This window comes from Phaethon lepturus, unplaced genomic scaffold (genome assembly GCF_000687285.1).
Source record: "Phaethon lepturus isolate BGI_N335 unplaced genomic scaffold, ASM68728v1 scaffold9747, whole genome shotgun sequence".
In the NCBI taxonomy this organism is placed as follows: Eukaryota; Metazoa; Chordata; class Aves; order Phaethontiformes; family Phaethontidae; genus Phaethon; species Phaethon lepturus.
In genome coordinates, this window is record NW_010554056.1 from 30,993 (window position 1) to 57,567 (window position 26,575).

At 41.0% G+C, this 26,575-nt stretch overlaps 1 protein-coding gene across 1 annotated transcript in view; it reads left to right on the plus strand.

Annotated features, from left to right (window-relative positions):
* Nucleotides 1-26,575, plus strand: part of UBE2F (ubiquitin-conjugating enzyme E2F (putative)) — an 86,768-nt gene that overhangs the window by 28,901 nt on the left and 31,292 nt on the right. The window contains exons 5-8 of the mRNA XM_010291701.1: nucleotides 1,592-1,662; nucleotides 7,799-7,856; nucleotides 23,583-23,615; nucleotides 25,994-26,056. Of these exons, the coding sequence (XP_010290003.1) occupies nucleotides 1,592-1,662; nucleotides 7,799-7,856; nucleotides 23,583-23,615; nucleotides 25,994-26,056 (225 nt within the window). The remainder of the gene's footprint in view (nucleotides 1-1,591; nucleotides 1,663-7,798; nucleotides 7,857-23,582; nucleotides 23,616-25,993; nucleotides 26,057-26,575) is intronic.

Sequence of the window (26,575 nt, forward strand, 5' to 3'; positions counted from 1 at the left end):
AAGAGAATACCTTTGTCTTAGTGTCAGGAGTATATTTTTCTAGTTTTTTGCAATGCAAAACACTTTGAAAGGATAAAGGAATTATTTTGTTTCCATGATACAAAAAATGAGGTACCAATTAATTCAGTCTGACTGACGATTTGGGGATTTTTTTTTTTTTTTTAAAGATTTAGTTTGTATAAAACTTTTTTTTACTCATGGGTACATTCCCTGTTTGAAGGTGCATATGGTAGAAATTTACTCTCTTATTTTGATCTACTTGGAATAAATACTGCTAGTTTCCCTTTCCTGGGAACTAGGCACAATCTTTCAGAAAAGCATGAAGGTGCAGCTAACGAAAAGCTGTGCTGTTAGAAAACTTCTTAGAAGAACATTTGTTTTGAAGGTAAAAAGTTTGAGGCTGTTTTCTGTATGCCGCTTAATTTTCAAGAATGCCGTGATGACTGGGGCAGTCAGCGTCCCTTGAGTTACTGGACAAACTTGAGAGTGGGGAAAAGTCAAGGTCTACATTATAAATTGCAGCTTTTTTTGTGGTGATAGGTGTTTCGTCTTCTAGTGCCAGACAGGTATGTTATTGGTAGCTCAGTACCATGCATATTCTCCTATCTCTTCTCCAAGGAGTCTTAGCTAAAAAAAAATTATACTGAAAAGATAATTGGGAAGTTGAGAGCAAAGTGATGACACAAAACACGTCATGCTGCTATGCAAATACAGCTATTTGAACTATTTCATCTCTTGGCTGACGACTTCATTGGAAGCAGCAGAGGAAAATAACTCTACATCTATAATATGTCATTTAATTGAAGTTATGAAAGGTACTGGTCTGTGCTGATGTATTCCAGTACACTTAGTGTAAGGAATCATCTGCTTGATTGAAAGCTGCAAATTGTAATTTGGAGAGCATGGATGCAACAACGTGCTGTTGCTAAGCTACTGGAATTTTTATGACCCACTCTTGATTTACTTCACAATACTAGAACAAATGAGACTGTATTTTAAGAATGTCTATTTCAAAACCCACTGTGGAATTCGTAAATCTGGTGATCTTGCCTGAAAATAAGTTTGGTGGCTTTTTATGTTAGTGTCTTAAGTTCAGATGTGGCATGCCTTCTTGATGCCTCTTGTGATACTTCCTATTCAGTTGTGAGCAGGAAGGTCTGCGTTTAAAAGAAGCTGTTCTTTTGATGTTATTATCATTGCATCCTCTGATGGTTTTTAACAAACCCCTGGCTTGGATAAGCCTTGGGGAAAAACACTTAGTAATTTTTCTGGTTTAAATTGTTGTCTTACTGGTTAAGTGTTAATGACATGGAATGTTTTCTTTCCCTAGGCGAAGAGAGTAAATTTTCTTCGCTTTCTTTAAATTTATGTTTTTTGAAGAAAAAGCTTAATACCAACCCAGCTTTTGTCAATAGTTGAGAGAAACTAAAAGAGTAGAGAAAGCTGGTGTAACTCCTGTAGGAGGGTTTTCAACATACAAACGTAGGCTGTGCATATCAAATATATTTGCCTTTTTCAGTTCTGTGACTTGTAATAGTGATACAGTTTTATTTTAAAGAATAACATCATAACTTGTTTTCTCTCCTGGCAGCCTCCAAAAGTAAAATGCTTGACAAGAATCTGGCATCCGAACATTACAGAGACGGGAGAAATCTGCCTAAGGTAGGAACAGCATTCTGTTTTTTACCTTGGAGATTTTTCTGTGTAATAAAAATGTTGTATATAACTTTCCTGTCAGTATTTTTTTTTTTCAATAGATCCTGCAAATCAGTGGCATGTGACCCTTAGGAACATAGGTATCTACTGAAAGTATTGCTCTGGCTGTGTGTTAGAGACCATGTGGAGCCTGGCTCTTCAGGTTCAGACCTAAAGTTTTGTTCTACTTAGGTTGTAGTTTACATTTTTATCCTGAACAAAACTTAGTTGTTTTTTTCTCCCTCCACAGATGAATAGTCCTCAGGCCCTGAAAGGGCTTACGGCTTTGCTTGTTTAATGCTTGAATGTATTAAGTGCTTGAAAATCATTTATTTCAAAATGGAAGGAAAAAGTGTTTGTTAAACTTTGACAGTAACTATTCTGTATTTGCCATTTGTTTATTTTAACACTTAATATCTGCTCTAAGACACAAGTGCCAATTACAACAAAATAGAGCTGGGGGATCACAAGTCGAAATACAAAGCCCAAAAGCTTTACTTCACCAAAGTAAGGCTTATGTTGCTAGGTGGTTTTGTGTGATCGTAAATGTTTCCTCTTCAAAATCTGTTTCTGAAACTTTGTAATGTCAGTGTTTCATCATGACTACCTGATGGTGAAATTGGCCAGAAACCAAACATAAACAGAAGTGAGAAGCTTGATTGTAATTTTACAAGTTAATGGGGCATAAAAGAAAATGTAGATGAAGCAGAAGCAATGAATAAGTGAGATTGAAAGCTGTTCTGAACATCCAAAACAGTTGCCATCATGTCCAGCATGACAAACTGGTGCTTAAAAAAAAATAAATTTTTCCTCTAGATTTTTAAATCATTTTAATGCTGTGTTCAGGGTGCTGGTGAAAATGAAGTTTTCACAGGATAATCTGTCACACTTCATAAGCAGGTCAGGCTTGTCAGCTGATAGCAGCTAAAGAGCTGTTACCAGTGCTTTTAGCCACGGCATTCTGCTCCACGCTTCTGAGAAGCTCGTATCATCAAAGGCTGGTAGAAACCAGCCTTGGGAGGCTGTAGTAAGTTCCTGGTGCTCGACAGTACCAGACTGCAGCAGGATTACAGGCAGTGAGGGCTGGTGTCCATAGACTTGCCTCACTTTGGGATTGGAGGATTTAAAAGTCATGGGAAAAACATGCTAAATCTTCTTGAGACTACCTAAAAATCTGGTTGTCCACAGTTATTTGGAGCTGTGTGCGGGTGATAAAGGGAGGCTGTTTTGGCAAGTACCTATTTCTACTTTTAGCAAATTTGCCAGCCCTGTAGTGTTTCTCAGTGCCTCCTAGGGCTGTTGCATTTTACACAGCTGAACCTGTCACTTGACAGTAGGGAGACTCATTTAAGGATCATGTTTTTACAGTTTAAATTTCACCAGAGTTCTTGTCAGTGGAGAAAGCTTGGACACTTGGAGTCAAATAGTGTAAATAAAGGAATAAGTGAGCTGTTTGGAACCAGGGAACAAGAAACGCTAGACACTAAAGGGTGGGTAAAAGTTCAAGCTCTGACTACAGTGCTACATCTTATGAGGTTAAATAAAGCCTCCCCACATTCTTGAGGATATCTTGTCTTTAATTGATTTTAATTATGAAAGATGAACGTAGTGTTGGAACATCATAATTCTACTTAATGAAGTAATTTTTTTAGCATCTGCACTGAAACATCAGCTTTATTTGATTGTCTTGATTGATACTTTAACATATCAAACCTTTGAAATGTCTTACTGTTTAGATGGAAAAATTAAAATAACTTAGATTGCTTTATGCCTGTTATAATGGAGAATGCACTCTATGTATAGTACTCTATATATAGTACCTGCAATCAACTTACACAGGAGTCTATTTTAATGTAAAGCTTCAGTTATTTTTAAAAGCAGAAAAAAAAAATCCTTATCAGTATTTTTCCCATGTGTTGGTTTGATAATCACCCCTGAATTAAAACATACCAAATGATTGAACTTGTGGTCAAGTGTAATTAGTTGTAATAGTTTTGGGCAGGAAAAGTGTTGTTTCTCTGTGCTTTATGGATTGCAGTTACTCTGGACCATAGGAATTAGTTCTGGACCATACTTGTGGGTATTTTCTCCACTGCACATGTGGATAGAAAACATCAGGATACCTAGAAAGGATATGCTTGCTTACTACATAAACCAGTGGACTACTTTCTTCACAATGTGTAACGCATGTGACTGACTATTTTTCTTTTCACCTACTGATGTGATCTCTGCCTTGAGGGTTTTTTCCTCCCTGACCGCAAGAGCTTTTGGAATAGTTTAGTCACTCAGAAATTTCACTGCTTTTCTGCTATGTGGTGAGGTGGTCGGTGTTGTTGGATGTATTGTTTTCAGCAATAGGTGTTGCTTGTTTAGGTTTGGTCGCTTCATGATGCAATATTGAATGGAGAAGTGTTTGAAGACTGATTAATTGTATCGCCTAGTATAGCTCAGTGTTGCAATTTCTCCAGTTAAAAAAACTGATTAAGTTGGTTGCTTGTTTCTTTTTTTTCCCAGTGCTGTTCCCAGCCTCCTCAGCTGTGCCAATGTGGAAACAAAAAGCTCTTTAGAAAGACTTTCTATGCCAATTGCTCCACTCATCCAGTCTATAAGCATGGCCTCCAGAGTGGTTGCACTGGTGGTGCTGGGTTGAGCGGGAGGTGAGCAAGAGAATAACCGATAATGTGTCCCTGCCAGTGGAGGGTTTCTGAAGTGGATTTACTTTTTAATTTACTTTTTAATTCAAACTTACCTTGAATGATACTTTCTGTTGGAGAAAGGAAGGTAAAAGTTTTGTTGGAAGTGACATATTGTGTTGATAAATGTGTTCATCTGATATCTTTACATAAAGCAGATATTTTCCTGGACTAATCACCCTATTAGAGTAATTTTTAGTCACATAAGCTGTAAATCATGTCAGCTGGAATTTCAGAAAGTTTTAAGCTTGCCAGAGCCATGCAGTTCCCAGTTCAGTAGATGTTTTTGCAAGATCTCTTTAGGCTGCTGTGTATTTAAAAAGAAAAAAATCCTCAAGGCATTTCTCCATGCGGGAATTACAGAATGAGAAGATATTTGTGGAAGCGAAAGCTAGGCAGCTGGCTGATCACATCAGTGGCTGTTTTGGTTACTATAGCTTCAAAAATAGTAGGGTTTTTTTTTTTGTAATCTTCCCATAGGAACTCACATGTAAGGATTTGAAATCATGTTCTGGGAGGTCTCCCTAGATACAAACACCAGATGTTAAGGTGTGGTTGTCAGTTCCAGTCCCCCCATGGCTGAGGACCCACTTGGCTTTTCTCGGATCCTACTACGGCTGAAGAAAAAGCAAATGGAAATAGTCTTTTACTGTCCTTCCCCATCCCTGGCGATAGTTCCTCTCCCAACAAACTCTTGCTCGTGCCCCAGCACTCCCCTTCCTGTCAGCCCTGTCGCTTCTTCCCCAAGGCATGCACTCCCTTGCCAGCTTTAGTAATCCGAAATGCTGCAGACATTGTACAGTTGGCTTACCTCTCTCTTTTGCAAATTAATTCTCAAACATCACAAGGGAAGCTTCTGAATGTTTATTCAATCTAAATGATACTAGATGAGCTTTCTGGCTCTCCTATATGAGACAGCAAAGTCCTGGCAATTTTAGAATAGTCACTTCAGGTAAACAGGTTTTCCTGCCCATCAGGTGTCTTGAAACCCTGATAGAACAGGTGGCTTTGGTGTATCTGGCAGCTTGGCAAAGGCAGCCTCTTGAAGCATTGAGTGGGCAAGCAAAACTCTTCTGCTTGTGCCATTTGAGAACTTCCTGGTAACCCAGCTCCTCTATGGCAGCAGGACCCGTGGATGACAGGTCTTTGAACAGAAGCTATATGCAGATGCTTGTTCATCCAGTAAACTAGTTCATGGTGTATTTTGTGTATTTCTACTCATTTGGGTGTTTGTTTTGCTGTTTGTGTGTGTGATGCTCTGAGAGCAGATCACCATTCAGACCTCCCAGCTGTCTGGCAGTTATTTCTAGGTCATCCGCCTGGAGAGCATGAGATGTGGTTTCTCTAGGCACCCTGTGCTGGGAAAAGGTTTTGGTAAGAGCCCTAATGGTCATTCCCAATCTGTAGAAAGAAAGAGGAGGGTGCTCTAAAAACAAATTATATCAGCAAATGAGAAATATGAGGCAAAGGTACACTTATCTTCATTGCTTTTCTGCCAGAGCTCTGAGGGGTATGAGTGTCTTCTCTCTTCATCAGTCCTGGCTGATGTCCACAGCTGGAGATATGCTGAGAGAGAGCTCTGAGGCTTTGGAAAGCTGGAAAGGTATTAACAAGGCTTAGCTGATATGTTTGGGCACTCTGAGCTCTAGCATTGGGTATTTTTAGGCTTTTTTTGTGTGTGTGTTAACTTATTCCTCACTCTTAGGTTCACAGTGAGCTATATGAAGAAGTAAAGGGGAGTACTGTAGCAAAATTCTATGAGGAGCAGACAAAGCAAGCTAGAAAGTCAGTTATTTGCATAAAACCTGAAAGTCCTGGCTCTTGTCTGTTCAGCAGCATTCTTGCTTTTACTTTTGTAATATGAACAATAATCGCAGCGACAAGGTGCTATTTTTAATGTTCTTGAAATTAGTTTTGAGCTGTGCTAGTGGTAATGGCATATTTTATCTTTTTAAAGGCATAGAAATGAGATTAGCAGCATGGCTAAGATGGAACAGTCTTGTCCAGTACAATCATCCTGTTCCTAGCCTCTCTACAGAGAACAAGGAGTAATGCTAGTCATAGTGGATTAAAAACTCATCACATTCAATAAAGAACTGTATGGATAGCCTATATGGTCCAGTCATGTACTTTAAAAATGACTTAATACATATCAGCCCGAAAGTTGGTAAAACCTAATAGTTCAAGACTATTTCACTTTAACCCTATCATTTCATTAGTAGAAGCTGCTGGTGGTGATGAATTTTTGTGCTATGCTACTTTGCCATATGATTTTTCAGTTTTGGATTGCTTCTAAACAGAGGAAGACGGGATTGTGAAATGATGCTTCAAGGGGTTTTCCACAACTCATTCAGATTATTACCTTTGCTTTCACAAATGTGAGCAGACTTCATCTCATTTCTCAGTTATGCTCTGGTCTCCAGTATTTTTACTTCTCACAACTGCTCATGTTTTGACCTGAAAGGTCCAGGAATACCTAACCAACCGAATAGGCCTCAATGATTTCAACCTACAGGTCACGTAAAATTCTTATACAGTATGTGTGTCTATAGGAAAGTCTGTATCTTAATTATTTATATTAATACTAATATATGTTTATATGAAAATTCAAGAGTACATGTTATACTTTTATAAGGAACTTTTTTCTTCCTGTAATCAATCTCTCTTGCCCAGGGTAGTCTTCATCATTATTTCCAGTTGGGCATGTATGATGTTGAGTTTGCCTGTAAAGCCTTAAAATGTTCTGCGTGCAATATAGCTCACCTGCTGGAAAAGGACCGTAAGACCCTGCCGCTAGACTGTCCTGTGCCATGTCCCCAGAGGCTTGAGATGCATCTGCTCATGTTACGGCTGTTGCAGAACCTTCCTGAGCAGAGACCAAAACTATTCACTTTCCTATCCTTACCTCTAAGAAGCTAAAATCCTCTCACAGAAGAGAGGATGATAATCCTCTTTCTTGCTAAGTAGATATCCCACTGAAAATACCCTTTTTTGGATTGAGTTGTGCCAGATTTGGTGAGATGGGTCATTCTACAAGTCTGCCTCTTCACCAGAGATGAACACATTCTAAATTGGAGCATGTGTGTGTCTGCTCAGGGGAAAACAAAGGTTCCATGTTGAGACTGTGTCACAAGGATTTCTGTCACACTATTTTGCTTGATGAAAATAATTCAGGTTTTTTGACAAAGGTTGAGCTCAGATTGGGAAATCTATGATGACACTATATTGAGTGTAATTCTAGGAAGACATACCAATTCTTATGCTTTAAAATCCCAGTATGTAGATGTAGTGCAAGAGGTAATTCTTATGTTGCAATTATTTCCAAAGTTCTTAATGTTTTCTGAGTAGATTTCTGACTAAGGTTGTTTAACTATAAGTTGCACTGTATAATATGTGTGTCTTTTTTCCAGTTTATTGAGAGAACATTCAATTGATGGCACTGGCTGGGCTCCAACTAGAACATTAAAGGTACTATTTCCTTTTAGATACATACATCAAACTTGATATATCTTTTAAAATACTTTTATGCACTTGGAAAGAGACAGATAATGCAGTTTGCTCCAGAAACAATTGAGTTTTTTGTCTTTCAGCAAGTGTTGGTGGCAATACTAAAACGACGAGTACAGTGCTGACTGATTATAGAAATGTTTGCTTGTTTTAGCATAGCTGCACAAGTACTGCTTTCACTGATAAAAGGTGGTTTAGAATGGTATGACTGCAGGTGACCCTGAGAAACCATGCTCTCTGTAAAGGTGGTCTGCTGCTTTTTAACCCAGGCAACAAATACAAGAGCATGATGTGAGCAGGACTAGCAGTAATCCATAACCCTTGTAATTTCCATTTTATTGACACTCCTGATAACAGTGTGTCTTCCCCCTCCCCAGGTTCCTCTGAGTAGAGGAACTTAGAAAAGTGAAAGGCAAGTTGCATTTGGGAGAAACACAATGTGGAATAGAATCAAGGTGTAGTTACTGCACTGTCTTGAATTCTGTTTCATCCCCAATGTTCAAAGTGGGGAGCAGCGCATCTGCACTTGGATATGGCATATGGTAGGGCACTCCTGACTGTTTTAGTCACTCCAGTAGAGAACTAAGTGCCTCTGCCCTTTAACTTTGCCTCAAACGTCATTTTACCCGAGTCACTAAAAATGTAAATGAAATCTGGCCCCTGTAAAATTGCCCCTGGGATTGCAGAATGACTTCAGAGGATGGTCCCACCACAGCTGGGTAGCGTTAACAAATTCAGGAGTATTTCATACAGGAACTATGACTCTAGGGAGACTGTCACAAAGGACATGCGCTTCAGCACAGTGACTGCTCTTGTCTTGCTATGGGAAGCAGTCGGTTGTCCATTTACTCTTATGTGACCTTGCTGCCAGAAGAGTCTTGCAGAGGAGTGCAGTAATCTCCCGTTTGCTTTTACCAGGAGCACTGCCACAATTGGTTCCTAAACAATGTTAGCTAATTAGAATGTTAGGTAGATAAAGGGTACGCATGTCAGGTGTTTGCTTTTCAAAAATCAAGTTGAAAATGAGTTTTATCTGAGACTCTATTTCCTTTTTGGAGCTATGAATGAGACCTGTGACTTTCTTCATCTGTAAAATCTCCTCATGAAGATCTGACTTTCTGGCAAGTGAAGCAGAATCAGTGTGTGTGTTATGTGGGTTTTCTTAAACACGCTTTCCCTATTCTTTTTTTCCATCAGCTAGTATAATTTGTTTTTGCCCTTGTGTTTCTGTTTTCATATTAGGTTAAATCAAGAGACTTACTGGGTAATTAAGTTAACTGGTTCTCTTCCTGTCCCTGTATTTCATTACCAGAGAAGGTTTTTTGGACTACAAGTTCTAAGCTTCAGCCATTAGAAAATTAGTACACGAGTACTGCAACTGGACAAGAATGTACATATATTTTTATCTGCTCTCCTAGCTTTGTTTGTGGTAGTTTTCTTACAGAGATTTAAGATGCTGCTGCATGCTAAGACTCTGGGTGCGAATAATGGTTGACATTATGTGTACATAACTTCTTGTCCTCTGTGATGATGGAAGATGCATATTAATCTTCTTTTTCATTTTATTCTTGCATCAGTTTGCTAATTGCATGTGATTAATTTCATAGATTAAATATCCCAGAATCTCAACTACCAGGAGACTCAAATTACTGAATATTATGAAGCATTTTAGGGTGTTTCTACCTTCAATGAGTTATAAGAAAAAAAACCTCCACAAACCCAAACAAAAAAAAGCAGGAACTTTCTGAGTGTTGAAATGAAAGCTTCGGCAAGAGAAAATGAGATAGTAGCTTAACTTAAAAAAAAATAAAATAAAATCCAGCATCCCCTTGGATTTTGGGTTTTTTCCCCATGGGCATTGAAGCACCACAGTTGTAAGCTCACACTTTATAGCTTTACACCCCGCCCCCCCCCAATTACAAAGTTTTCATTCTGTACTTTTTGTCTTCAGAGTCTCCATTTTAGATGAATGTGCAGTTCCAGTAAGTGTTCTCTCATTTGTCATGCTGTCACTTCATGTGATTTGAAGTGTCATCACAAAAAATAAGTACCACATGTTGGTCCTAACTTCAAAGTTGTGCCTCTGTAGAAATGCCGTTATTACGCTGTGCCTCAAGTACAAAAGGAGCTTGAAAAAAGATTGAGCATAAATAGCCATTGGGGATGTCGGTAAGCCACAAGTACCATTCCCCAAACAGCGTTTTTGCTTGGGATGCAGATTGTAATTAGATGGTAACTAGCATCTGCAGCGAGTCTCTTTGTTGAAGATATTCTTCATCCATTCCAAGCGTGCTCTTTGAAAGGACTAAAACATGGGGAAGGTGGGTCTTGGTCAGAGCCAGGGTTCCTGATGGCCATGCCATCAGGTGCTTTTTCAGATCTTTGGCTGACTGTCACCTGTGAAGCTTCGTGCACGCTTTCCTAGGTATTTTGAAGCTTGATTAGTGTCCCAAGTGCTTAGATTCCAGGCTGCGCATCTTCTGAGGTGGAAAGTATGGAATTGTGCTGGTTTATTGACATTATGGCTGCACAGTCAAGTTATTTGTCAGTGTGCATTAATAATGGTAGTACGTACGTGTTAACTATAGACCACAGAATTGTGTGATACAGTGAGTGACTGGGAGCAAACAAGAGCTGTGAGATGTGACCCAGGTTACTTTTTATCTCTTAACGTTCCACCTGTACCCACTAATCCAGCCTTCCTTAGTCCTTTGTGTCCAACACTTGGGACTGAGAACCTGCTCAACTCCACAAGGGGAGTATTGTGTGAATTTGCATGGTAGCGCTACGGCTAGTATCCAGTCTTGGCCAGTGATGGACTTGAAAGTCAGTATTTCATATTCCACTCATGAATAATATGAAGGCAGCTTGCTTTTCTGGAGGAATATTACCCAAATTTGTCCAATAAAGCACTCTAAAACACTACTAAAATTTTTAATTTGAGAATGGGGATGCATTGTGTTTCTGTGACAAAAATTGGCAGGCGTTACTGATACAGCCATTCTGAGTGCCTTAGTAAAACTGTTCAAATAGATAACATAAAACCTCAAAAGCCACATGCACGAACCAGCCCTGCTGTATGCTACTGCATGCATTCATGTTGTGTGCTTAACCTTTTAGAAAGCTTAAGTTTTAGAAGTTTTAGATTGTCTCATCTTCTGTAGCCTTGTGGTGGCAGCAGAGCTCACATGAAAAAGCCTTCAAACCAAACTACTTTGACCTTCTTAACACTCTAACATCAACTGGGTAGAAACTTGAAGAGGCATTTAAATTACGCTGTTTAACTTTCTGAAATAAAAAGTATTGAGGAGATTTTATTTTTTAAAAGTTATCTGATAAAACGTGTTTTAACAGTGTAGAGAATTCATTAGGGGGAAAAAGGCTAACTCAGTTTTCTTTTCTAGCATTTTGTTGCACGCAGTGTCATCTCATCCATGATTGAATTCTCTTTAAGTTACTAAGTGTTGAGCATTATCTTTTTTCCGCTTCTTTCTGCCACTGAACACGTTTCCATGGACCACTGTTAACAGCAACCTGTGTACTAGTGAGAGCACTAAAGAATGTGCTATTTCTGAATTCCTCCCTTTTAGAGTCAGGTTAAGAAAGTTGGGCTTTAACCCTGAAACAGATAATGGGTTGGTTAATGTTTTAAAACAATCTATATATGCTTTTCTTAATCACTGTTGATGTGATCGTAAATGTTTTCTTTATCCATAGAAACACTCCTGAATCTGAAATTCTTAGATAACTTCTGATAGCAGTTTTCTTATGGATTGTGTAAAAACTGATGCAATGCTTTCTAACTGATCTTTGTGTAATCTTTCACTTCTTTATAGCTAGCTATGAGTTAGCAACAGGAACTTATTTAACTTTCTGTCTCCATTCTGTTATGTTCTGCGTCATTTTATTGCATACCTCTTTCCTCTCTAAAACAGAGTATTCATAAAGCAAAGGACTGCTGAAGTTATTTTGGACCTCTGCTCAGACTGTCCGAACGTGCTTTTCTCCTGCTTTTAGGTCTGATGGTCAAAACTGAAGTTTTCCAGGCAGAAAGCAAATAGGTGGTTTTAGTTCCATTCTCTTCTGAGATTTTTATTTCACTTGACAGTAACAGCTTTTAAATACCTAGTATGAAATAATGCTGTCTTTCCTCTGATACCCTGCTTCTTCCTCCTCAACTAATTCCAATTTCAAGCTCAAAAGCGCTTCAGTCGCTCCTGTTAGTCCTCAACATGCACTTCCTTGTACCTTATTCACCATGAGTATCATCTGCCTAGTTAAGATAGGCCTCCCTAGCATTCATCAGCTTTTTCTCAAATGCTTGTTTTCACTTTGCTATAAAATTATCTCGGGTGATTGATTTTAAAAAATAAAGGAAGTGGATCTGCGTATTGTGATTGCCTAATTGGTTCTAAAAGTCAAGCTGTTCCTTCTGCAATTATCTCTAACAAACTACAACTGGAAATTGGTCAGTGACTGATTTATGAACCATAAAAATAATCAAAGCACACTTGTGCAACTCTCACTCTGGAGGGCTGAGCATAATAATGTTAAAACCAGTATTTTAAAATGAGTGATGAATGTTCACATGGAATATTTGGTCTTTTTTTTTTGTGTAACCCTGTTCTGATGGAGCTATAGTGGGTTTCAGATGATAGAGAACTACTTGGTGTAGAATCTTCATGTTTACTGGTAGAGGTGTATATGCATTTCAGTTCTTCACTGAGATATTTTAAAGAGATGGGTTTTTGTCATTTTTGTGTTACTGCTGTCAGGAGAGACAGGAGTGGGAATGGAAAACAAGAAGATAGTCTTAAAGTATAGATATGCAGACAGATTTTTATACCCACCTACAGGAAAACAATATTTTTTCAAGAATTGCTCTCTATAACTTGAAATACTAGGTTAAGAAATATTTGTCTGTGTTATTAGATAATCTAATCTAAAAGGAATCAAGGCTTGTTTACAACAAACTATTGCTATTTGGAGTTTATCCTTAAGAGGGTTGCTTATTTAATTGGTTTTTAATGCTAAATGGGAAAATATGCCTTTATTTGTTGCCTTGGTTATGCTGTCGTCTTCAGACAGAAAAATTACTTTATTTGAAATCATGCAAGTGTAAAACTGTAATCTCCTGGGGAAATAAATCAGAAGGTCTTGACTTAATTTTTCCAGTTTCCTTTACTTCAACGTTTAAGTATAAACCTGGGTGGTTTTAAAAAAGCTTCAATTTCAAAGCACAAAACTTTAATTCATTGTCTTAATGAAAACAGATGGTCTGCTGTCAAAATTACATGTAATTAGCATAAAGGAGTATTTTAAACAGACAATAACTGTCACTGTTTTCAGGATGAAGGGGAGAAAAGTAAACCCGTATGTTCTGTGTTTTTCTCATTAGTTCTTGCTGCTGATACTATTTTTTTTCCTCAGCCAGCATTATGGTAACATTGTTCTGCTATTGATTTATTCAAAACTTATTTTGGAATGGGTCTTTGTACTGTATGTAGAAACGTCAAAGCATGTGCGTGTAAAAGCTGCCTTCCTGGATGGAATATGCTTGTCCCCCGTACTGGTACAGTGAGGAGAGGGTCATCAAAAAAAGAAAGCTAAAGGCTTCGTGGCAGTGGCAAAGAGCACGAATGCCAGTTCTTACTGTGCAGGAGGAGAAATTACTGGGAAGTCAAGCATAGCTTAGCAAGGAGATTCTTGATCTTGTATGAATTTTACACTCATCTCCTGGGATCTTCTTGGTCATGATCACCAAGGTTACAAAACTGAGCCCCTGAGAAATTGTATGTGCTATCTCAAGGGGGAGATGGACGCTGTGAAGGTGTCTGCTGCCTTCTGGTATACACCAGTATTGAGCCTCTGAGCACTGGGGAGAAACAAATTGCCCCGTGTGTGGTTACAACTGTTCACTGCATCCGGGTCTCAAATACTGAATTAAGCAGAAGAAAGACTATTTTTTTTCTGGTGGTGTGCCTTTACCTGTCTTCTCTGGTAGCACACAGGAATTGAGTCAGGTGGATGTTATTTCGGGTAACGTGGCTGTGCCTCCTGCACTGTTGCCTGCTTAAGACTTTTTACACCACCATAGTCCTCCTTGTGCTGTTTCCAAGAGGCACAGTGGTGCCTCTCACCCAAGCCTGCTCCCCACTCGGCGCAGTGTTCGGCACAGTGGGAGGGAAGGAGAGGGGGTGAACTTAATTCTGTGCCTGCAGCAGTTGTTCCAGAAGGACACCCTGAATGAGCTGACACTCAGGCATGTGGGCTTTCTTTTGTCTGGGGAGCAAGACATGCAGAATAACTTTCTGGGAGTCCTCAGCTGTGCTTGGCTGGCTGTAGGTTTTATGGGTGACCTTCTGACTGTAACACTGGTCAGAGGAGAAGTGTGCCTCCTCACTTCTCAGTACTCCTTCTGGGTTCACACCCAGGTCATCCTCTTCATTTGCAGAGGTGCCTTCTTCCCTTGCATGCAGGGAGCACTTTGAGGTCCAGCTCTGTGTGGTGTTAGTCTCAGGGAGGCTCCTAGGACCACATAGCACAATGTCTTGTGCCACCAACACCTTTACTCTTTCCTCCACAAAGTGAGTAACAAAATAAAACATATGCTTGCGAACAGTTAGCTTTAGGGAAGGGCCACCACAGCAGCAGAGAGCTGCTTACACCAAAGCAGCTTTGTAGCTTAACAAAAAAAGGTCAGTGCAAGTTTTTAGTCTTATCTTTTATTCCTTGAAGAGTTATTCTTTATTTGCTGGAAGGGTGTGAGATGAGCACTGTGAGTCTTGGTCAAAGGAATCTGTGAAGGAGAGAAAAGCAAGCCTGTTGGCCATTGCATGGCCCTGAAGGTATGGGCACTGATGTGCTGCAAACTGCTTTGTCGCAAATAACATGGACTCCTTCAAAACTGTACTCTGTTTGTGCCAGCGTAGCAGGAGCGGAACCCACAGTGCTGCTGCTGCACAAAGTGCTGCTGCTGAAGAGAGTAAGACCGTTCCCTCTCTCTAATACACACACGCACACGTGTGTATATAACCTTTCTAACTTAATTCTGCTGAAAGCCTTACACCCTGGCCACCCTAAAGATGCATACAGAAAAGTGGTACTTCATGCAGTTAGAAGTAGGAGAAGTGCAAGGGGGTTGCTAATGCTAGCTGGGATGGTTGACCTGGGTGTCCCTGGATGTGTCCTTGAAGGGATTTCCTGCAGGATAGGAGGAGTATGCTTAAGGTATCCTTTTCTCCAAATTCTCCTGTGTAATAGTCCTGGGGTGTGGGTGACTAATGAGCAAGAGGCTTTATCACATGCTCCCAACTAATGATCTGTTTCAGATCATCTGTGATGAGGTGGTTCATGTCAAACCCTCCCCAACCTGCACTGGTCCTGAGGCTTGGGAGCAGGGGCTTCCTCTTTCACATCTGCTGTGATGGTGTCTTCTGGTTCTCCTGATCCTTCCTGGCAGTTACGAGATCAACCACTGCCTGATACTGATACGCTGGATCCTGCTGCTCGAGAAGCTTTGGACCCTCTTGCAACGCATGTTTACAGTGTCCCTTCCTCAGGGCCTAAGCTGTACACCTCCTTCTATTTTCTGGGATACTGAAGGGAATATCAGCACTGCAAAAGACAGCTCTAGGGAAGCAGTGGAACACGAGGGGATAAATACAGAAGTAGCATTAATTTAGGGAGTGGCAGCAGAAGGTAGAGGCAGGTATAAAAGAGAGGTTCTGAACCAGTAAAGGGGTAGATGAGGAAGGACAAAAGAGTCACAACCCTTTGAGGGCTGTTGGTTGTCAGCAAACATGAAAGGACATGCACCATTTGTCTCTTTCCATAATGTAAGTATACTTCAGGGTGTTGTAGTAGCTCCTAGTAGTTCAGAGCCACCTTTTTGGTGTGGTTTTGAGGGTGGTGTCCAGTTTGTTGGTCCTGACTTTAAGTCCCTTCTTGGTGGTGGAGCCCATGTGGTGTGTATCTTCAGCAAGACATCTGGCCTGACTTTATCCAGAAGTTTATTTTGTGCACACACCACAACTGATCTGACCCCACAGACAGTGAGGACAGGTGGAAATTCTGCTTCAAGATGACACTGCTGCTCTGAACTGAACACCAACCTGCTCATCAGTGCCCTGCTTGCTGTGCAAGTGCCTGTCCCGGGTCGGTTCTCACGAGGACTGGGCCGATCGGGGCTTTGCGGCTCCGATCGGCACTGGGGACTTTAGATGACTTTCCTCTGTAAAGGAAGTAATCTAAAGAAAAGTGCAGTGCAAAAGATTTATACTTCTTGAATATCTTTACTCTCTGAAGTGCTTAAAATGTCTATTGTTACTGCTTTCATTTCTTTCCCTTTCTTTTCCACCTCTAAAAATTGAATAAGCAGCAGACAAAAAAACTTCAGACCCACTATTTGGTAAAGAGACGTTACAAGCCACTGAACACAATCTTCTATGTATCATAGACTCATAGAATGGTTTGGGTTGGAAGGGACCTTTCGAGGCCATCTAGTCCAACCCCCGTGCAGTGAGCAGGGACATCTTCAACCAGAGCAGGTTGCTCAAAGCCCCATCCAACCTGACCTGGGATGTGTCCAGGGATGGGGCATCTACCACCTCTCTGGGCAACCTGGGCCAGGGTTTCACCACCCTCATGGTGAAAAATTTCTTCCTTAGATCTAGTCTAAATCTAGTCTCTTTTAGTTTAAAACCGTTACCCCTTGCCCTATCACTACAGGCCCTGCTAAAAAGTCTGTCCCCGTCTTTCTTCTAAGTCCTGTTTCCGTACTGGCAGGCTACAGTAAGGTCTCCCCGGAGCCTTCTCTGCTCCAGGCTGAGCCCCCCCAGCTCTCCCAGCCTGTCCTCCCAGCAGAGCTGTTCCAGCCCTCGGAGCATCGCTGGGGCCTCCTGTGGCCCCGCTCCAGCAGGTCCATGTCTCTCCTGTGCCGAGGGCTCCAGAGCTGGACGCAGCACTGCAGGGGGGTCTCCCCAGAGCGGGGCAGAGGGGCAGAACCCCCTCCCTCGCCCTGCTGGCCACGCGGCTTTGGGTGCAGCCCAGGTACGTTTAGCCTTCTCGGCTGTGAGCACACATTGCCGGCTAGTGTCCAGCTTTTCATCCCCCAGGAACCCCAAGCTGATACTGGGGGTTGCCCTGACCCAGGTGCAGGACCCCACACTTGGCCTTGTTGAACCTCAGGAAGTTCAGATGGGCCCATTCCTCAAGCTTCTCCAGGTCCCTCTGGATGGCATCTTACCACTCAGCTTGGTGTTGTCTGCAAACTTGCTGAGGGTGCTCTCGATCCCACTGTCCACGTCACAGATGAAGATATTAAATGTACATGTAGATCTGACATTATTCTGTTTTTCTTAAAATAAGCTTCAGGAAGTTTTTCTGCAGGGTTACATTGTGTTGTATTTTGATTTTATAAATCAGCTTTATCAGTTCTGTAAGGAATGATTCCTCCCCCTCCCGCCCCCCACCGTACATGCCCAGACTGGTGAAAATACACAAATCAATGTCTCTTATGAACCTTTGCTTCATAAAATATTGCAAAAGTAGTCTTTTTCTCTCTTTCTCTTCTGGCAAAGCTAAATCTTTGTTTTAAATACAGTAGCTGTTTTTACTAGCACTTTTTTAAAGAGTGATTCAGTGAAACAGTGGAGTACATTAGTAAGTCTAATTAAACCATGCTTGTTTTCCCCAAATTGTTGATTTCTGAATATACAATTTGTGTCAACTTTAATCAGTTGAGTAGACTGGTCTCCGGCGGGTGATTGCTTTAGTGTTCGTAATAACTCCAGTGTAGTTCATTAAGAAGCTATCACAGAATTCCTCTGGGAACAATTTATAAAAGATTATCTGCTTGCTCTGAAGTAACCTTGTGGACAAATGTCAAGGAGTCAGTAACAGAAGTATGGGATTTTAGACCAGTGCTCCTGCATACTTGGCAATTCACAACTGTCTTGGTCTGGGAGGAGAACAGACTATAATTGTTCCTGTTTTCTTCCCTTTAGTATATTTGAGCACAGAAGAAATCGTTTTCTAGCCTTCCTCCTGTTTTTGTGTTTGCTAACTGGAGCAGTTCATGCCATTTAAATTACCCAAAGCCCTCTAAGTAAGCTACTGTTGTGTTTGGGTGGGAAGCATGAGCTGGGATTGCAGGTACATGAGACTTGAGATGGCCTTTGTGGCTGATTAAAGAAAGCTGACGTTCTCTTCATCACCTTATTCCAGGTGGAAATGATGTTTTACCTGCTACAGGAATTTTGCAAGATTTTGCAGTGTTATATGTAAAATTGGAGAGGAGCAGGGCAGGGAGAGGAAATGTAAAAAAGAATGTTTTATTTGGGAGGGAAGTAGTTTTTTCATACACTAAAAAGTGCTTGCCATCTCTGGCATGAGAACATACTTTATTTTTAACCCCTTCGACCAGTGATAAGCTTTGTGCAGTCAATTATGTTGTAGTGGTTCCAAACAGGTGGTTATCCGTGGGGAGAAATCAGAGATGTTTGTGGAGATGTGTTGAGGAGGCAGAAAGAGAAGTCCAACAGAGCCTGGGAGAGGTGGGGCTGGGTGGGATGAAGGACGCTTGGTTTTCTAGGCTGCAATGAAGACAGAAAGAAGTTGGGCTTGTTTGTAAAAGGTGATGGAAGAAGGTGAATGGAAGTGGAAAACCATCTTGAGCTGGTGCGGAGGCAGACAGGACAGCGGAGAGCTGCCTCAGGAGACAGCCATGTGGTAGCCTGACTTTCAGCATGCTGAGGTTTTGGGTATAATTTCAAGCCCTTTTCCACACTGTGATGTACACAGCTTGGCACTTGTTTTATTGGAGTTACTGCTTTGGGCTGTAAAAAAAAAAAAAAAAAAAAAAAATTTGCTTCAGACATCTGCTTGTATAAATGACTGCTGTGCCTTTCGGTGATCTGAACGAGTTAAATTGTTGTGTATAAAAAAATGGTTTAGCAATTTAATTTAATCAGTCTATTAGATCAGAAATGCTCCTTGGATCTCTAAAGAAGTTTCTGTGATTGGAAGTTCATTAGCTGCTTTTGTCTGGCGGCTTCTCTGCTTAAATTAACGTATTAAATGTACTTTGCCTGTTAAAAGAAAATCTTAATTTACAATTTACATGTTTACGGTCTCTTCAAAAGAAGTGCTGTGTGGTTGTATTTCCAAACATGGGCGAGCATAGCTAAATACTTGTCTATTACATGGTTTCAGTGGCATCGCTTTTGTGAAGTGGTTGTGAGAACTGCCACTTGGGAAGATTTGGTGACGAATGAAATTAGGACCTCCTACAAATGCAACACTTTGAGACTCTCTAGCCTCAGGAGAGGCTATTTCAAAAGCTGTGTTTAGTATTACAATTCATTGCTCTTGAACTTCAAATGTTGCTGCAGTGGCAGATTTTTTTTCCTCATTTGGCATGCCGTAAATAAATTTGTGGGCAGGGGTTTAATGTAACTTTTCACTCAAATGCAACACAAAAATACTCAAGAATGAAAAGGGTGATTATAAAGGGTTATTTATAACAGTTTGTTGATCTTCTGACTTGCTTGTGTTGACTTCCCCATGCTTGAGCTCAAAATAGTGACAGTGCCAAGGAGCGGAGTGTTTTTCCTTCATTATCTCCTTTTCCACTATGGATTTAACCAGGTGCTGCTCTTTAGTTCAAGTATGATACTTGAATCTTCTGAACTGACATAGTAGAGGGGAATTGAAAACACTTGTGTAGCTGAGACTTGCGGTTGGCTCCTGAAGGCATCTAACCTCGTGGGTGATGTCTGTGCTGATGCAAAACCTTCAGGAGACCCGGGGGGCGGAGAGAGGGCCTGCCTGGGCATAGCTGGAGCAGAAACCAGAGAAAGTGGTTTGGGGAATTCTGCAGCCTTTTCTGCAGGGTCCATCCTGAGTAGACCATCCTGCTTCGTTACAAAAAGCACACGAGGTCCTCCGTTGTGTTCTGAGGTTACCCCTCTGTGGTGGGTGTACTCGTGCCCTGTAACTTTGATGTTAAGCATGTAAAAAAAAAGTAGACAAACAGAAGCATTGTGAAGGAAGCAGCCTTGTCAGTTATTCGCAATGTGAACAGGCAGATCCCTATGTCTGATTCTTCAATGACAGAATCTACTTGCAAAAGAAGTGGAGCAACATAAAGGTATGCATTATTACATTTTAAGGTGACAACTGCCCTGCTCCTATATATGAAGGTAACCATTAAAAATTCTTGTACATAGGGTTAACTTTCTGCTTTCAGATTATAAGCCAGAAGTTCAGTAAATGTTTGAAGCCAAGGATGATGCTTTATTACGTTAGAAGAAAATAGAAGTTTTTTAACTGTTAAATTTGACAGGATCTTTGGTGGCTTGCATATCCTTTTAGTTCATCAGGAAAATGTGAACCAAGGGTTCAGGCAAGTGCTTATCTGCATGCAGCAAGCAGCTCTGCTGAAGTCAATAATGCAAAGTGATTATTTTTGCAATGCAACAGTGTCAAGTTTTTCAAATATGAAATACTTGCTTCACTCTTGCTCATCTGTTCCATCCCATTTCCCTTTCTCAATATCCTAGATTTAAATCCAGACAAGCCTCAAACTCGTGACAAAAAGCATTGCCCTCTGGTAGTGATTTAGCATTATTTTTTATGGAGCCAGGCAAGGTTTTAAAATGAATCCAGCAAATTATTAAACTTGAGTAGGTGGAAACATCAGAAATGATACTAAGAATTTCACACCTAAGTTATTCAGTAGTAATAATAATAATAATAATCCTTTTATGCTTTTTGGTGTCTAGAATGGCTGTGAAAATATACAGCACTCTGAAAACTCACAGCCTACACAGAGGTTTTTGGTGGGGGGTTTTGTTGCCCTTTTTTTTTTTTTTTTTTTTTTTGATAGAACTCTGTGCAAAGCCAGCCTGAATGAGTCCCAAAGTCTTAAAACCAGGGATCAGCAAATGAGAATTTGGCAGCAATTTAGGTAAACTTCAAAAGCAGGTGTTTACAGAATAGGAAGATAATTTAAATTTCTGTTTTGAGTTGCAACATTTATTTGTGTAAGGTATGGCTGGTCGCTGCTTGTATTGGAGCAGGAGCTGTTTTGTCTGGAGAGACAATCTGCAAGTGTCCTGGTGGGGAGGCTCTGGGAGACTGGGGGCTTTGGCACTGTCAAATGTAAAGAGAAGGTGAGGTCTTTGGGGTTTTAGAATCGGTGTGACTGAGTTGCTCTCTTGTTTCTTTCCTTTTAGCCATGCTGATACGTGGTTGAACAGTTGTGAACAGTTTGCAACCCTGTGAATGCTGTTCTGGCGTTCAGGCAGGATTTAGAAATGGACAGACCCCAGTGTGAGCTCCTCATACCTCTTTAGGATGTTTTTTAATGCTCACCATTGTAATTCTGCATCACATTCTCCAGACACAGTCTGCTGTAACATGGTGTAGATGAAAGACGACCCTTAGAAAGTTAATTTATTCCTGCTTCTTCAAGTGGAAGAAAGCAAATTACTTTGTGCTTTAGTAAGGTCCCATTATCAAAAGCTGTGGGAAACACACAGTGCTTAAAATCGGACGCAAGAAATTCTTAACACCCCCAAGACATTCACTCTGCCTCCCTGAAGGACAATACAGCCTTTGAGGGCAGCGGTGGAAGGGGCTCCTGACCTTCGGGGGTCAGAGCATGTGCTGGGGCAGAGTGGCTGGCTGGAGACAGAGGCACTCTCAGCCGTCCCTGGTTACACACCTGCATCAGTCAGTCCTCGGTCTGCATTCGTGCCCCGGGCAGCGTAAGTAGCGGCACCGGTGCCGAGCAGACCCCGAGAGCGGTGACACCGTGGCAGCCTGTGCTGCGCACCATCTCATGCCTGAACGGAGGAGAGTAAAGCAGAAACTGAGACCTCCATGCCTGTTCCTACTCTCCAGGCTCTCCACACCACTGAAATCCTCCTTTAATCAGTGACTTTGGCTTATTTTTTCTCTAGCACCATTGCACTGTGCAAATAGTTTATCCCCAGGATTGCTTAATATACGTTTCCCAAATACCATGTTTTGCTAACCAATGCTATGCCCGGTTTCTGTGACAGTAGTTGTAGGTAAACAAGCACAGAACTTAAAGGCTGAAATGATGACTTACTCATCCGTTATTTGAAATAGTCCATGTTCTCATACTTGCCAAGGAACTGACACTGTGGTTGTTCGGGAGTGGGGATGACTGCTCAGCACCATAGTCTTAAAATATATGGATAACTAATCCTTAGGTGTCTCAGGTGTGTCCTCTTTTGCAGTTTACGTGTGTCTGTGCTGCCACTGAGGATGATGAGTTCATTTGAAAGAGTTGCTGTCTTTGCCGCACCTGATGATTTCAGAAACTCCATTAGGAGAAGATGCTGAAACTGAAAACTGCGTCTGACAATATCAACTTTGCTAGGCAGATTCATGTTATTGAAAGCAGATAAACTGAGTAGGTTGTTTGTGCAAGATCAAAAGAAAATCGGATCGTGAGAGGCTGTTGTCCAGATAATGCTGACATTGTGTCTTTTTCATTAGAACATAATTGGATAGTGTTCTTAAGGGATATGGATTTCTGTGGTCCACCACTCTTAGCAGAGGGCCTGGAAAAGGAAACAAACTGAAATATACTTGTTTGTTGAAGTTCTTTGCCATGGATAGGAATTTTTTACTTTATCTTTATTGTGAAAGGTTCATTTTAGGCATGAAACAGTTAATATGCAGTTATTGTCCCAGTTTGTCCCGCTACTGGAAATCAGGAGGTCAGGTGCTGGCAGTCTGCAAGGGCAGGAGGTGCAATGCTGATCTTACTTAATTGTCTGGTAGGTGTGAGCTCCAGTTCCCAGACTGCAGGGGGATTTTGCAGTAGGGTAGCTTAGTTATGCTGCTACTAAAGAAAATAGTCTTTCCTCTAGGTAGAAAACTTAGCCTCAGAGTTGGTGGTACGTGATGCTTTTAAGTCTCTTTCTGTAATATTTGGATCTTGTGCATTTCTTATCCTCTGGAGGTTGTAACTGAGGATGTGGACTCTTAGATCAGTGGAAGTGGAACTGTTTTGGGGATGCCCACCCCAAAATAAACTGTGTTTGATGACAGCATTTGGAGGCAGAGTCCCCTGAAGCTTCCTGTTTGCAGGAATTGCAAACCCTCTCTATTCAGCTGTGTTTAAATAGATACTTAAAGGCAGTAAAATTATTGGAGACATATGCTCCTGTAAGAATGGCATTTCTCCATGCTCATACTACAGCTAAATCTCTTTTCTCTGGTATTTTGACACAGTTTCAAATATTTGTCTGACACAAAAAAATTTTAATTTTTTAATTTTAAGAATGGATTGCTGAATTAAGTTTTATACCCACCCTTTGAACTAAGCAGTGCAGTCAGTTGGTGGCATATACTAAGGTATCATTCCTCTCCTTGAGCAGAGAAACAATAGGAATAAGGCTGCTATACACACAAAAAGATCTGACCTTGTATTTGAACATGCAGTATTTGTTTTTTGGTGACTTCTAAATATCAAGCATCCATGAAATGGGAAAGCTTTTTCAATATTTTGATTTAAATTAGTAAGACATCACCTTTAGTCTAGATTTGACTTCCAGTAATTTCATGGATTAATAGAAAAATAAAGTATGTGAATGGGTTCAAAACACCTGAAATACATTCCTAACTGACTGTGTTTTTCCTTTGCAGGATGTTGTCTGGGGGTTAAACTCTTTATTTACTGTAAGTAAATGAATATTTTGCATATTCACTTTCCTTTTTCCTGCCTGGTTTGGTTTCAGCATCACCTAATGTGAACCCCATCTGTTGCTGCTTAAACTTAAGGTCATTACTTCCTTTGGCCTCAGTGGGTGTTGTAACAAGTATGAAATCAGTTTGTCCTTTAGTTTGTATAACTGCAAGATTGTCTCATACAGACAATCTGAAATGCCAGCTTTTCCGTACATCGTTTTACTTTTGGTTGCAAACCTGTTACAGGATATTTTGTGTAAGAAGTTACTTGGGATCTTCCACAGAGTATAAAATTCCTTCTGCTGCAGGAAACAGAAATTCGTATTGCTCCGAGAAGGAGTTGTGTTGGTGTTACGTTTTTAAAAAAATGATGTTTAGGAATTAATGACTGCCCTGCAGTCTCATTCCTGTTTTGAGCACTTACATTTCTGTTCAAGGACCTCAGTACCCACCCACAGAATTTGCATAAACCCCGACGTGTCACAGAAATGATATAATTTTGTTCAGGGATCCCACTTACCACTTTTTTTCCTTAGATTGACAGGAGCAAGAAACCTGTGCCTCGTAATTACAGGACCAGCTTGAAAATGGAGGAGAGGGCAGGATGCCGCAAGAGGCAGGCAGGATGCAACAGCTGCTTTTGCCCTTGAAGCAGAGAGAGGCTAAGTCTTTACTGTACAGAAGTTACCTTTCTTAGGGAGTCCGGGATTATGGTCCCCTTCCACAGCCATTGCTGTTGGGTAGGAAGGTCGGATGAAAGCAAAGAAAGGCACTAACTTGGTTGCCACGTTTGTCATTGACTCTGGAGAGAACTACCCCAGCTACTCCAGGGCGTATGGAGGAGGCTGTGAAAGGCTTGGGATGTGGGCTTCGCTAGCCCCAGCATATTTTCGGAGAGAAGAATGCCTTCCTCCATTACCTGCAGGAGGAGGGGCACAGCAGTGACTGTGCTTCCAGCACTATCACCAGGATCATGGTGCGTTTCCAAAACCTCTAGCATAGGCCAAGCCAGTGACTGGCTACAATCTCCTAAGCTTTCCGGGCGTCCAGGGGCTTGATTTGTTTCGACAGCTTCTTTTGTAAATTGATTTAGAAGATTGGAGAGCATTTGTCTATTCAACAAAGAGTAATTGCATTTCACAGTTAGTCTCCCACTGCATGCTAAGTAACTGGAAGAAAGCGAAATCCACTGGAGGTACAAAGAAGTGCCTTCAGAGGCAGAACTGCGTGTAAAAATAATGTGTTGGGCAAACAGCTGCAAAGAGCGATGGTCACGCATCGGAGACCACGGGGATTTGTCATGGCTGGTAAGAGCTGTGCTTCCCAGCTTGCCTCTTGGATTTCCCTCACACCCAACTTATAAATATTTAGGCTTTGAAAAGCTGGCATTGGATCATACTGGCCTTGCAGTTTCTTTTGGGATTTTCTTGAAGAAAGCGAGTGAAAATGAGGTGGATTGGCATACTCGTTTGAATGAAATGGGAGGTTTGCTGCTTGAAAATGAGTTGGAGAGTGACATGAGCGAGCCTTTCACGCTTGTGAAACGATGGCATTTCGCTGCTGTCACAGGCTAACCTTAAACTGGGGAAAGTGATCTGGGCTGCAGGCAGAATAGGGGTTTTCGTGATCCAATGTTATTTTTTAATGATAGTTCCTCTTTTTATCAGCGTCTTGGTTTCCTTTGGTTTTAACCCTAGGCCATTTCTCTTCCGAAGTTAATATTTGAGATTAAACTGACAGGTAGACCTGAGATTTATTTTTATTATTTTGGCTCCCTGGTCCCACGTGTCCTTAGCCCTTTGGGTCTTTTCACTCCCTTTCCTCTCCGACCTGTTTTTCCCATTGCACTAAAACTTCCTTGTCTGTCAGGCTTCAGGTTATGTAGTTTCTTCGCAGAGGGAATGAAATTGCTTTGCTGTGGAGATGGTGTTAAGGAGGCTCTTCCTGCTTTATCACCAGACTGTTTGCAGGGGTTTTTTTTAAGGGTTTACAGTACCCTTAAACAAAAATCAACAGGAATTGTGCCTTCTGAAACTTTGAATGTTCCTTCAAAATTTGATTTTAAACTGTCTCAGTTTGCAAATAGATATGCATCACTGCCAGAGGTGTCACGGGGCTGTGTGTGGCCTGCCACTAGATGGGGTCGAATGCCTTGCTGCTGTTGTCCTTTAATTGACTTGTTTGATTTGCAATCATCAAACTCATTTGCATCTACCTTTGGCAGTAATACCTATCAAGGTACTGAGAAAATGGCACTACACTTGCTGGTCTTGTTTGCTTTGTTTCATTATCTTGTTCATTAGAGCTTTGGATTCCTTGTATGACACAGTGAGTAGGAACCCTGTAATGTTCTCTGTTTCTTTTTCCAGGATCTTTTGAATTTTGACGATCCTTTGAATATTGAGGCTGCAGAGCATCATTTGCGTGACAAGGTGAGTCAGCGGTTTATTTAAAGCACGTTGTTCCTAAACAAATACACATACTGTACTCGGCGATTCCCAGTCAGTCTTTTTAAAGCATTCAAGCTGGTACTTCAGGCAGTTGAGTGACTCATTGTATCAGCAACCAGTTATTCAAACAAAATATGCGTTATCTGGGAAAGTAAATTCAACACAGTAGTGTTATTCACCATATGCTAAATTGTTGACCATAATGTAGTCATACCTCCAAAATAGATGATCTTTTCCTTCTTGTTTCTGAGATTTTCCCTGAAGTTGTACATGTTCCGTCCGGCAAATGATAGTGAATTGTTTTGGCGCAGTTATGTGAGGTTTTTTTACTTTAAAAGGCCTGCAAAAAGTTCTCACCCTTCTGTCTCTTTCAAAGTGCAATTTTTTTCTTCCCAACTCTTACATATTGCGTGCTTTATTAAGCCAAGAGAAATCTGGGCACGTTTGAAAGACAGGAGTGGAAACTTTATTTTCTTTTTACTGATCCTATTTGTTCTGTGT